At 43.0% G+C, this 12973-nt stretch overlaps 1 protein-coding gene across 1 annotated transcript; it reads left to right on the top strand.

Annotated features, from left to right (window-relative positions):
- The first annotated feature begins 5723 nt into the window (after nucleotides 1-5723).
- Nucleotides 5724-11813, top strand: LOC105563539 (zinc finger protein 2-like). The gene is made up of 3 exons (XM_012015189.1): nucleotides 5724-8002; nucleotides 9714-9873; nucleotides 10016-11813. The coding sequence occupies exons 1-3, from the start codon at nucleotides 6612-6614 to the stop codon at nucleotides 10622-10624; spliced, it is 2160 nt and encodes a 719-aa protein (XP_011870579.1). The 5' UTR covers nucleotides 5724-6611; the 3' UTR covers nucleotides 10625-11813.
- The last annotated feature ends 1160 nt before the right edge of the window (nucleotides 11814-12973 follow it).

The raw sequence follows: 12973 nt of genomic DNA, 5'->3' as shown, positions 1-12973 counted from the left end.
AATTTTAAAGCTGCATCTGACAATTGAAAACAATTGCGTTTGATATGAAAGGTTCAGCATAGTTAAAAGGTTACATATCGAGTCAACGTAGAACAAAAATAGATATTTTACTCGACAATTAATGACGCACGCTCTAAATACGAGCGTTCGAGCCGAAAGTCTAATCTCAGGTGTAAGCGTATATATGTCGCCTAGTGTACCACTCGAAAGGAGGTATATAACAGAAGAAAAGGACTACGGCGAGGCAAAAGGCGAGAAGGCGAAGCGAAGGGCGAGATGAGGGTCCGTGAGTGAGGAGGTAATTCCTGCCGTACGCGATTGTCCCTGCTCTCGAGGGTTCGCGAACGAGTTGCCGTCTTTATATGCACGATCCCGAGGATGCTAAAGCAAGCTGGACCAAACTTATCCCCGTTGTCCTAGTATCAAACGCCGAAGACCTTCCCTCGGCCTTCTGTCGGACAGTAGCGTCGAAAGCGTTTGAACGCTTCGTTGCTAATCACCGTTACGAATCTGGCGGTGAGCTAGGTAGTACCAGTCCGCGATTGAAAGGAAATGCAATTGGTCTGGAACATCCAATATATGTATATCACTTTTATACATCATCGTCTTCCCGGCGGCAAGATATTTTATTGAGACGTTTTTGCAATTCAGATAACCCGCCAACCCCCTAAATTCGAGACATTGATATAGCTTTGATTGTTTTGACAATTTCAGTAAATGTAGCTAAAGACTACACGTGGCAACTAAATACCACTGCAATTTTCAGTGGTAGACTTTTAGCGAGTACAAAACTTAGAAAGCTGCAACGACTGAATTATCTTAATCTGTCTTTGCAAATAAAAATTCTCTCGCCTTTGAAACTTGTCAGGGACGACTGTTAACAAGTTAATTTAATAATGCACATTGGCGGGGGTTCGATTCGACCTACACCCTCGCAGAGGAATCTCGACGGGGCGAGTCGTAGAGTTGACCCCCTTTTCGGGCTGCTTTCCTCGCGACACTTAAGGCATTCAGGCAGCCGTCATTTTTCGCGACAATTACCGCGCAATAATTACATAATTCTCGCCACACTCGGCACTCGCGGCGCCGAGGCCGGGGAGGGATCGTCGAAAGTAGTTAAAACCGCAAGTGGTCGAGGCGTTAGAGAAAGAGAGGCGAGCGGAGAGGGACGTGGTCCCCGGTTTTGCGTTGAACGATGTGCTGTAAGCGATAGATGCGGTTAACCCTACGGAAGCCGCGATGCAATTGCTACAAAATGGTGCGCGATAATTTCTTTAATTATTGCTCGCTTAAAAGCGGGCACAAAATTTCGATTTTGACTCTGAGCTTTCCACAGACGAGCGTAACGATCGAGAGGAGCTTGGCGACCGCTAAATGAAACTCGAAAGTCCGCGGAACCTATAGAGACAGTAAACGAGGGATAGGCGTTAAGATTTTCGAAGAAACGCCGGATGAATGAGGGAAAGAAGAGGGAAAGCTCGAGCGTCTTGCTCCAGCAATTTATCCGCATCTCTCTCTCCCTTCCGCCCTTTCATTTTAGTTCGCGATGAGACAATGGGACAACAGTTGCAAGACGCGATAGCGCCGGATTAATTCTCGATCGATTTCGAAGCTACTCCATCCACTCGTATTGTCCACAATCGACCCTGAGAGTCGTCAGCTTCACGTAGACGTGGACGTTGTACGCGTGAGTTGGTATAAACTCTGGCAAGTGTGCGCGTTGGTATGCAGGCGCGCGCTCGCGCCAAGAAGCCGGGACCACCGGAGACTGAAGATCGAATTATTATTATTATCATAACCATCTGCGTCACTTGCGAAAGCTTGAAAGTTGCTCCGTTCGCCAGATCAAAGGAGCCCAGTGTCGCGTTCTCTCTCGAGAATAGAAAAAGCGTCTCCGATGGCGAGCGGTCCCCTAGGCGAAGTAGATTTTCAAACGAACAGCACGGTGCGTGTATGCCGCCGGATTACTCCTGGGAGTAATATAATCGTAATGCGATTTCAATCGTGCCTATAACGCGGCTTTCGTGCAGGCCCTTAATGTGTATTGATGTTTAAACGGAAAACATATTTAGAGAAATATATGATTAATTCCTATGTACTTTTTCCTTCTCTCTTTTGCGACTAATCCTCTTTTCGCACCTGTCAGAATGTATACGCGTATTGGAATGTATTGGATGATGAGTTTGAGCATTTTTGTCTTATATTAAATTCGACAATATTAAATATTTTAAAAACAAAAGTACACCGTATTGCGTCTTAAATAGTGAAATGTATATTCTTAGTAGATTCTTCGTAACAAAGGAGACTCACGGTAATGTTGAGACACCCTGTGTGTAGACCTTGTCCACGATTGGAGCCCATTTTCCAGAGACCATCGATGACCCTCATTAGGTAATCATCTTTTATTTAAGGGAAAAGAATGCCGGCCAGTTTCCTCTCTATCGCCCTAAAAACAATTATCATATTTTATGAAGGTAATAAATAGACCGATAATGTGTTACAAATGAATTCGGAAATTTATATTTAGAAATCTTCCTCCGTGTAATAACTCAAATTTATTTATATAATTTAAGATTGCGCTATAATTATTCAAGTTTTTTTCGCTTTAGATACACGCGCGGTTTCCCCTCCGGAGAAATTTAATCTCCAATTCAATATTTCCAAGTAACTCGTACCTGAAATATCGTACATTTCTCCATCGTCGTTTACCTTATACGTGAAATTGGAATGACAGAGTGTCGTGACGTTTAACAAAGAGTATCGCGGCTGGGATCGATTGTAATTTATATTCCGCGCAACGTTCGACGAACGCTTAAAATCCGCACGTGAAAATCATTGGATCATCGGATCGCGATATAGGAGAGAGATAGCGACGCCATCGATGGTCCCTTGCTAGCGGGAAGACATAATTGATACGTACAAATCACCCCCTGCTGCTGACGCGAGGAGGACGAAGCCAGGGATGAGTATGGCTGTACCGAGAAGGGACGATCGACGAACGGTTGTTTGACGGCACCTCTCCCCCTCCCCCCCTCCTCCCCCCCTGCCCCTCGCCCCTCTGCCCCTCCCACACCGACGCACTACGTGAAGCTGGTATCGCATTCACGGTCCACTGCCTCAGGATTCGGGTCCTCCACTCCCCGCTTCTCCGCGCCGGCTCTTCCTTGTAAAAAGAGAGAATACAGAGGATACACCACCCCTCGTCGGCGATCCGTAACCCCCGATCGTCAGAATCGAAGCTATCACACAACGAAACGTACTTAGCGAACCGCTACATAAATAACGCATCTGCCGTCGCACTTTGCTTTAAGCGGCTATACATTTTTCGCTCCGTCGGAAATGGCTGCTGTCCACGCGATTCTCCATCTCGTGACGCTGTCGCAGAAACAATTGGAATAATTATTAACCGAGCCTCAGAAACAGTGTCGTCGTTGTATAAAAGTTAGATGAGTTAGAAGAAAAAAAAACCTCACCTGACGAAGACAAACGGTTGTCTGATTAGCGCGTCGATTTCCAGATGTTGAGAAAGCTGTGTACGATTAATGATGATTAACGATAAAGTTGTTGACTCTTTACACCGCATTACAATCGTTACACGGATTGCTACACTTTTTAGAAATACTGAGAAAGTCCGCTTCTTTTTCCTACATTTTTCAGATATGCGTGTTCTGAAATATTCCATTTCTAAGATTTCTTATTCTATAATTTCGGAAAAACTTTAAACAATTCTTTTTTAATCTTATGAGATTGCGTCTGAAATTATAGAGCAATCTTGGAATCTTTCAGGATTCATACACGTAAAAAATCTAAAAAATATATAAACTTTCTCGGCATTTTTGCAAAGTGTACCAATTTGTATAAAAAAATTTGAAAATTTTCTAAAAAAAATATAATTATTTAAAAAATATCAAAAAATTGTGACATTTACATAAAAATAATGAACAATTGTGAGAAAATCGTTCACCAGGTATTGTGTGCATTGTTTGAAGTATGACGGCTTTTAAGCGGCGAGATATGAGTCATACGTCAACTGCGCGAGATAATTTAACATATATTTACGATACACAAACGCGGCTCCACAAAGGTGGAGGCTGGAATACAGGAGAATGAACGTAAGACTCCCTCATTCTAACGGCATATATTGGCTTTTTGCCAGGCTATGATGCCGGACCATTAACGAGCCGGCTTGCTTATCAGTTGCTGAGTTCGCGCTACCAGCGCCGGCGATGACCAGCCGTCCGATGGAGCTGTTTCTGTCCTCGTATCACCTAGCTAGAGAGACCGCTATGTCTCATAACTCGCCACACACCGGCCGTAAATGACGAAAACGATCGGCGTAATCGCTGACGCCTATTGATCACCGCTCGATATTGAATCGCCCATTGATCAGCGAGTCCCGCTCAGACCCTGCTGCCACGGTTATATCATTGCTTTTATTGCATTACCGAACAGTGTCAACGTGCACAATGATCGAGGACCCTCTTACTTTCGAATTGATTTAAATCCATTGGAAACCATAGACGTATAACATATAGACTGCGCGCTTGGCTGAGGCAGTGCGCAAACTTTAGAAAGAGACAACATACTTCGAGCGCTCGCCCTCTGTCCTTTCCCTTGCTCTTTTGTTAGCCCCACTATTTATTAGACAAAGCTGAGGCGACCACTCAACTGTCAGCTATCTTTTCCTAAAGTTTGTACATGTTCTCAACGCGGGAGAGGTAGGGAACGCGCAGTCTAGTCTTACTGTCTATGTTGAAAACTACATATACAGGGTGAGGAAAAAAGGTATGCAAACCCCTACGTTTTTCAAAAACTATGCATTTTAGAAACAAATGTTTCAGACAAAAGTTATATGGTTTCAAGGGGGACATAAGGTGGGATCATTGGTTTGACTTTGGATAGTCGTTTGAAGGTTACATGAAGGTAATCTTGAATTTTTTAAATAAAAACCTGCATTTTTATTATATCGTCTTTTTCTATTAATTAATTGGAACAACTTTTGTCTGAAACATTTTTCTTATTTGTCTAATACTTTTTGCAATATTTAAACAACTTGGCAACTTTTTCAATAATCATCATGTGAGGAAAATGATACAGGACCTTTTGACTTGATTTGGCGTCACGAATATGCTGTTGCAATAGTACTCCAACTTTGGTATATAAACATTTGTGTGCACATCTCTTTGGAGTTTTCATGTATACAGAAATATTTATAAAAATTGAAGTACTATTGCAAGAGGTGAGGCGAGTAATTACATAACACCCTGTATAGGCTGCGTTCGGAAACATCACCCGAGTGTCCCCGTGTATCACTTAATCCTTATTTAATATTCGGTGAGTAACAAAAGAGTGAGAAGGCAGCCATATTAGTGTAGCTATTTGAAAGATGGAAGGAGAGGAAATGGTCGGGATATTTGGAGACATTGATTAGTTGATACGTGCGAAAGGTATCGGCGTAGGAAAACTGTTAGAGACAGATGGAGCGATAAGGGCTTGGAAGGACGGTAAAGGGCGGCGAAGAGGGTCGCGGCGGCGGGCCTCGGCGGCTGTTGAATATGGCGGAAAAAGTGCGCGTGGTTGCCGCGGTGCGGTGTGCGGCGCCGTGCGCGGCGCGCGCGCGACGCGCGACGCGCCGTCGGCAAACAAGGAAAAGTGCTGCCATCACGGAAGCGCTCCGGCGACGCTATCGGCGCCTCCGCTCCCTCCAAAATCGCGCGTACATATTGGCAACATTGTTTTTTGGTAGTTTACAAATAAAATGGCCGATATGTGAGGCTAGTTTGTATGGACAATAAAATATGCAATTATGTAAAATTAATGACCGTCGGCCGTGCGTGCGTCCAAGTCAAAACGTGGCCCCGTGAGTGCGAAGCACGGGAAAAGTGCGCGGAGCACGAGTGAGAGTGTGGGAGCGGCGCGGGAGGTAGGTGGAGGTTGTCTTTCCAAGACCCGTGGACGCCGCGGGCTCGAAAGACCGAAACGAGGAAATCACTTATGGTCTCCAACACATAGAAGAGTGGTGCGGCGTGCTTTTTTCTATTGGTGTAGAGTGGCGCGGCAACGATACGAAAGCGACTGCTCGACTCGGGCCTTAGGAAAAACGGCCGCCTCGTCCTGATATCTCCGACGTACGGAAGCTCAGCTCTCGTGTCTCGGGGCCCGCGCATCGCGCATCGCGAACCCCGGGAACCCCGGGAACGGCGTGAGCGCCTCGGGTGCACGGCTCTCGTCGCTGCGGTGAAATCGTTTCACCATAGATTCCCTTGTTTGCAGCACCCTCCGCTCCGCGTGCTGCCCGAACAGAGCTCCCGATAAAGCCGGGCTTGGAGGACACCGCATGCGTCGAGCTCGCGCGTAGCGTCCCGTTCGACGGCCGTTGTCGCGGCATCCAGATATGACAGGTTTCGTCCGCAGATTTGTCCAGCAAGGCCGAGATACTGGAGCGTGACGGGTACGTTTATTTGGAGCCTCTCAAAATCTTTCCCACGGATCAGTTTGTTATAGTGGAGAGGGCTGGCGCGGACAATGCATTGACAAACGCAGCAACGGAGCAGCAACGCACCAGTGCCGCGTCCAGCCAGACTAACCCACCCATCGCCACCCTCACGACTATGTGTACCACTCCTGGGAATGCGGGCACGGGATTCGGGTCCTACGCTTGGTCCTTCGGCGGGCCAGGGACGGAGACCCGGGAGAACGCCCAGAGCGACCTCGCGACCAACATCAGTTACGCCGTTAACAATAACCAGGATCAAGGCTCCAGTCAGAAGATACCGGTCGACATCAAGCCGACCAAGGTTACCGCCACCACTCACCGTCGTCCGATGTTTGTGATGAACGAAAGTTGTCAGCAGACACCGACGACGCATCATGGCCATACCGGCGGAGCGCATAATCAAACTACCCATGGCACTCACGTTCGCACTAAAAAGCATCACGACGTATTTTCACTGACGTGCGACAAAGGGGGCTGTAATTGCGATGCGGCGCATCCCACGCCCCCGCCTTCCTTATTCTCAAACACCTTAGTTTTTACGACAGCCGACAAGCACGCCATGAGCAAGCACTTCATGACACCGCTCGGACCGTTGCAGCTCACGGCAGAAGAGTGCAATGAGATCTTGATGAAGAGAGCGGCCGCTGCGTCCAATCAGACCAGTACGACCAACAACGTCGCGACCAGCCAGACGGACAATACCGCTCACTTCGGCCATGTCCTCACTCATGTAAACACGACGCAGATCGAGACCAAGGTCAAGCAGCAGCAGGACATGGGAAGTCAGGTCCGAGTACCGAAAGAACGACCGTATTCCTGCTCGGAATGCGGCAAGTCCTTCCTACTCAAGCATCATCTCACCACACACGCCAGAGTACACACTGGCGAACGGCCGCATATTTGCGTTCATTGCGGCAAGAGTTTTGCGCACAAACACTGTCTCCATACGCATCTGCTACTGCACAGCGCCGAGAGGCCGTATCAATGTCGCGAATGTAAAAAATCTTTCACGCTGAAGCATCATCTTGTGACGCATACTCGCGTGCATACGCGGGAGCGGCCGTTTGTCTGCCAAGAGTGCGGAAGAGCGTTCCCGCTCAAACGTCACCTGGTGACGCACAGTAAATTCCACTCGGGGGAGAGACCTTACGTTTGCGAGGAATGCGGGGAGTCGTTTTCGCAAAAGGACCACCTTACGATGCATTCACGCTTCCACGGCAGCCTACATCCATTCGTTTGCCACGACTGCGGTGCGACATTTCAGAGGAAGTTTGAGCTAGTTAATCACGGCCGGCTACACGGCAGAGTTCCACACTCGTGTACCGTATGCGGAAAGGAGTTTCTGCAGAAGAGAACACTTTTAGCTCATATGCGTTTACATACGGGCGAGACACCCTTCGCTTGTACCGTTTGCGGAGAAGCATTCCCTCGGAAAGCGGACCTGGTCGCTCATTCTAAGATTCACAACAATAATGCAAATACCGATGAAAAGTCCCTTACATGCAGGTAAGATTATGCGTACGCAACGTAGCTGCGCGTACAGTATTTAGCAACTTTGTCTCAACAACTCATTCTCCATACGGTACAACTTTTAATAGGGCTATCCATTGAGTGTCGTTATTTCCGAAATTTTATCAATTCAGTCATAATTCAGAAATCACAGAAACAGTCTGTGACCGCACGATCAAGTGCACAAAACTGATTATGAGACCGAAACAAATTATCTATCTGTCCAATATGCCAAACGGTCCAAGTCGGACTCGGGTCTCCTCCAAGTCTTTGCTTCCAATCCGAGGCCTCCTTTGAGGTACCGAGGAGTTGTTTTTCTGGGAGTAGGTTGTCAACCTACTCTGCTCAACCCCCAACGGGACGTGTATGTGGTTTAGGATTCTCTCGGCGGTTGTTGCCACTTTCATCCGAGAGGGGGCGTTCTAACAAAAAGTCGTAGTCTTGGCTCAACTTCAACTTTCATCTTTTTGTTCGTTTATTTACCAAGTAGCAAATATCTCTCTGCGCCACGCTCACCACTCTATATGTCACAACATTGGTTGATAAACACATTGTGACGTGCGAATGGAATCAACTTTTTCTTTCTTTCCCCGTAAGCAAAATGATAGCAGATTGTAGACAGACTGGCGACAGATTTCATCAAAACATTCTAGCAGATTGACATTATCTATGTCCTTATTCAGCTTGTGTTCTGCCGCCAGAGTTTGCTGATATGCACGGACAGCAGATTGTCCGCAGAAACCGAGCAGGATCTGCGCAGTGCAGTTTGATGGCAGATTGGTGGCAAAAACTGAGCTCCTGCTCGGATCCTTCCGAGTGGCGCAGCTTGATCGGAGATTGGCAGCAGAAATTGAGCAGGATCTGCCCTTTAATTTACATTTTTCACCGTTTTTGTTTCGTTCATTACAAAGATGCGTTTAAATAAGTAAGTATATAAGTCCTTAAAGATTTCTACACACTTGTAGACAAGAGTGCAAGAAAGCTCATTTCAGCACTTAAAAAAGGTGACCGAATGATCTCACGTGGATGTGTTAATTTATAATGCTGCTCTTACGAGAGAGAGAGAAAAAGTGTCATGCCGTGTGTCCATCTAGCGGGAACGTTACGCTACTAAACGACAAAGTTTGTTCCGTTTTGTTACCAATCTGCCGACAAACTTGTCAGCAACTTGACACAACTATGTCAGCAGATTCTGCTCGGGTTCTGCCGCAATCTGTTGCCAATGTTGCGTGAGCAGGATCTGCTCGATTTCTGCCACCAATCTGCTGTCTAAACATGTTATCAAGCTTTGTTATGTTATATTTCTATTGATGTTCTGCCGACATCATGTGACATATCAGAGCCTGTATCACATCTGTAGTCTTTCGACATAATTTGGAGACAGAGTTTCCTGAAATCTGTTCTCTACAGGCTTGGCTGCTTGGGTTACGGTTCCTTTGTATCGAGGAAAAGTAAAACTTATTAGAAAACAAATTTCGTACATGTAAACACGATTTAATGTGCATCGGTATTGCTTACAAAGATAAAAAAAATCTTTGTAAATTTATTTGAGAGTTTGACAAAAATCGTAAACTTTACTCTTGATGGTATGATTGCACTTTGAATGGAAGGAAAAGATACAAATTGTATTACCAATATTATTATAAGGGATACACCCAACTCTCTTACTAGTAAATGAACGTTTCTTAATGGATAATTATCATTTCAGGGAATGTGGGTTGGAGTTCCCGAATCGAGAAGCTCTGAATTTGCATCAGAGGTTACATACTGGTGATCGAACACTGGTAACGGACCTTTGTGGATTAGCAGCCGCCTTTCAGCAAACTCCAGCACATTTTCTTACCCCAAACACTCCAGGAACACATCAGGTAACGATCACTCGATTTTTATTCCAATTCAGTAAGATATGTTGAAAGACATTTCAGTATCGAATAAATGTAACAATATGTGCTCAAAATGTGAAATATATTTAACAATATAAATGTAAAGTTATAAATAATGTATTTTTAGATGAACGGACCGATAGGGACACCTGGTGTCAGTCATATGCATGGCGCGACGCAAACGTCGCCACCAGTGGGTGCAGGACCAAAACCTAAGCCACATATTTGTCCTGATTGCGGTCGCGGTTTCGCACAAAAACACGGCTTGTCGCAGCATCAACGACGTCACACAGACGGCAGTTGCCACATACGATCACACGTATGCGACAAATGCGGCAAGGCCTTCTTCCAGAAGAATCATTTGTTATTACATCAACGTCAGCATATGGATCCGCCACCAAGTATACTTAGACAACAACAAAGACAAGCCGCTCAAGCTGCGGCTCAGCAAGCGCAACAGCAGCAGCAACAGCAAGTTCAGCAGCAGCAACAGGTGCAACAGCAAGTACAGCAGCAACCACAGCAACAACAACAGGCGTGTACCGTTGATACGAAAACAATTCAACTACAGGCAATACAGCAGCAAGTACAGCAACAAGTGCAACAGCAAGTACAGCAGCAGCAGCAGCAGCAACAGCAGCAGCAGCAACAGCAGCAGCAACAACAGCAACAGACGCAACAACAACAAGCATGTTCCGTGGACGCTAAAGCAATACAGTTGAATGTCACCATGTGAGACGGTATAAAGATGAGGGACTGGAGAGTCCTTGAAACAATAGCACTCCCAAATGCGCACCCTGCTGCCACCCTCTGCACGCACTTATCATGTACTAACAATACACGTTAGATATATATTTATTATCTCTAGATTCAAAAATAATAATCAATTTTATTACAAGAATAGAAATATACAAAGATATATATATATATATATATACACACACTATATTCTAATTACTATAAGGCTTGTAACAAGAAAATAAAGGTAACCGTTTATTAGTGTTTTACATATACTTTATAAATATACAAATATAAAATATATAAATATATAAATATATACTCTAGACATGTAAAATGAGACTAAAAAATTAGTTGCCTTAACGAGAAGAAGAATTTTAATGAACATATTAACTATTACGTTTGGTTTTTTTTCATTTACTTTTATTTAGTAGGACATCACTTTATAAGAAAATACGTATTGAATAAATCGAGATAAGATACTAAGTTCGCCGTGTATCGTTGCTTTGTTATCCTTCTCAATGTAACTATGCGATGGTAATTGAAAGAAGATACTTGATGTGTGAACAGTAAGATGGTGAATGGAAAGGGGGAGATTCTGTAAACGGTTTTGGCAAAGAAAAAAAGAGGGTGGCAGACATTGCGCATTTATGAAGCATTTTTAAAGCTTAGATCTATATAAAATAGCATTTTAGTCCCGCGCAATTTATATTTTTACGTTAAATGATACGAGCAAATGGTTCGTTAAATTTTAGAAATACGTAAGAATCCCGGTTTTATAAGATCCAAATATCAATAAATGGATGTAAATGTTTTTCGTGAGGAATTAACGCGATGTATGAACGCCATATATATGATCTTAAAGTTATATACGAGAATGCATAAATTAGTTTTCAGTAAAGTCACAAGATTAATACACGTATTCTGTATGTGTATTAATCTTGTTACACATGTACTTCGCGTTTAGAATCCCAAGAAGCCTTTCCACGTGCTTAATTCTCTTTCGATTGAAACATTTCCTCCGTGATAACAAAGTGCGCGTCGCGTGCAGTTACGTGTGAGATTGCTTAACGGACTCTCCTAGTGAAACGCAAATTTAATTTTTGTCAGCAAAAGTATATTAATTAATAGTATAGCTAGAAAAACGGAAAAATACGAATAAAGGTTTCCTACATAGTTTTAATATGCATCTATCTTTCTTTTCTGAAATAACGTAGGACGATGCCGCCATTATCTGCATATATTAACAAATTTTAAGTGCAAATTTTAAGTGCAAATATGACATCGTGTCAGTTTTTTTGTCTCGAACAAAGATTATACATAGATATTAATTAATAGGATTTTTGTATCAGCTAACTCGTTGAATTTGAAAGCTTTTTTTACAAGCTTTTTTCAGTCTCTTTTGTTTACAAATTTATGAAATAATATAACGCTCGAGTATACTGTGGATACTATGTACATCGGTATGTAAAAGTAAGTACATATCGCATGATCATATACTATGTTCTCTTGTTCCATACACACACACACTCACATATATATCTATATATCCACATATTATATATATATATTTATATAATGTGTGTATATTTGTACAATATTATATATGTATTATAAAATATATGTATAATATACATATATACCTATGTATATGGAACAAGTTAATATTTACTGTTATGTCAAATTCATCAAAAAGATCGTGCATATACATACATATATATATATTATTTTTATTAATGTATAAAAGCCATATAAAAGAAAGAGAGATTTTAATTTATACCTTTTCATTAATCTAACATCTTTGAAATACACAAGCAGATATATTTTTTACCATGTTATATAAAAAAAACATGTATTAAAGTTGGCACAAAGTAGATATAACGTGTGAAATTTGAAGTCAATTAACTTTACAATGTCAAAAAAGGCTATTGTTTATTGTGAACTTTCAGATTATACCGAATTTTTTTCAATCTATAGTATCCTCAAATTTAAATTGTGATATGCATATTGAACTGAGCAACACATAACTTTGCACATATTTTTTCATTTGAGTCTGGGGCTCAAGTCGCAAAACGTTTATTTAAAAATGAATTAGAACTTGATATATGTTATTATTTTCGTTTTCTGTGAAAAATTGACATGTCTTTCTTTAAGAATACTATTAAATGCGCACTTTTCGCTAAATCTGGATTGTAGGAAGAAAATATTACGAATTATAGTATACAAACGCAAGCATGCATCAATCAAAATAGAACTAGTTTTCGGGACTGCAAAACGTCACGAAATAAACTTACTTTAAAAGAGCGCCATACATGACACAGTACTTGCATTGTATTTAAAAAACTAT

The sequence above is a fragment of the Vollenhovia emeryi genome, unplaced genomic scaffold (assembly GCF_000949405.1).
Source record: "Vollenhovia emeryi isolate VEMERY1.0 unplaced genomic scaffold, V.emery_V1.0 DF939174.1, whole genome shotgun sequence".
Lineage (NCBI taxonomy): Eukaryota > Metazoa > Arthropoda > Insecta > Hymenoptera > Formicidae > Vollenhovia > Vollenhovia emeryi.
This window is presented reverse-complemented; position numbering and strand designations above follow the sequence as displayed.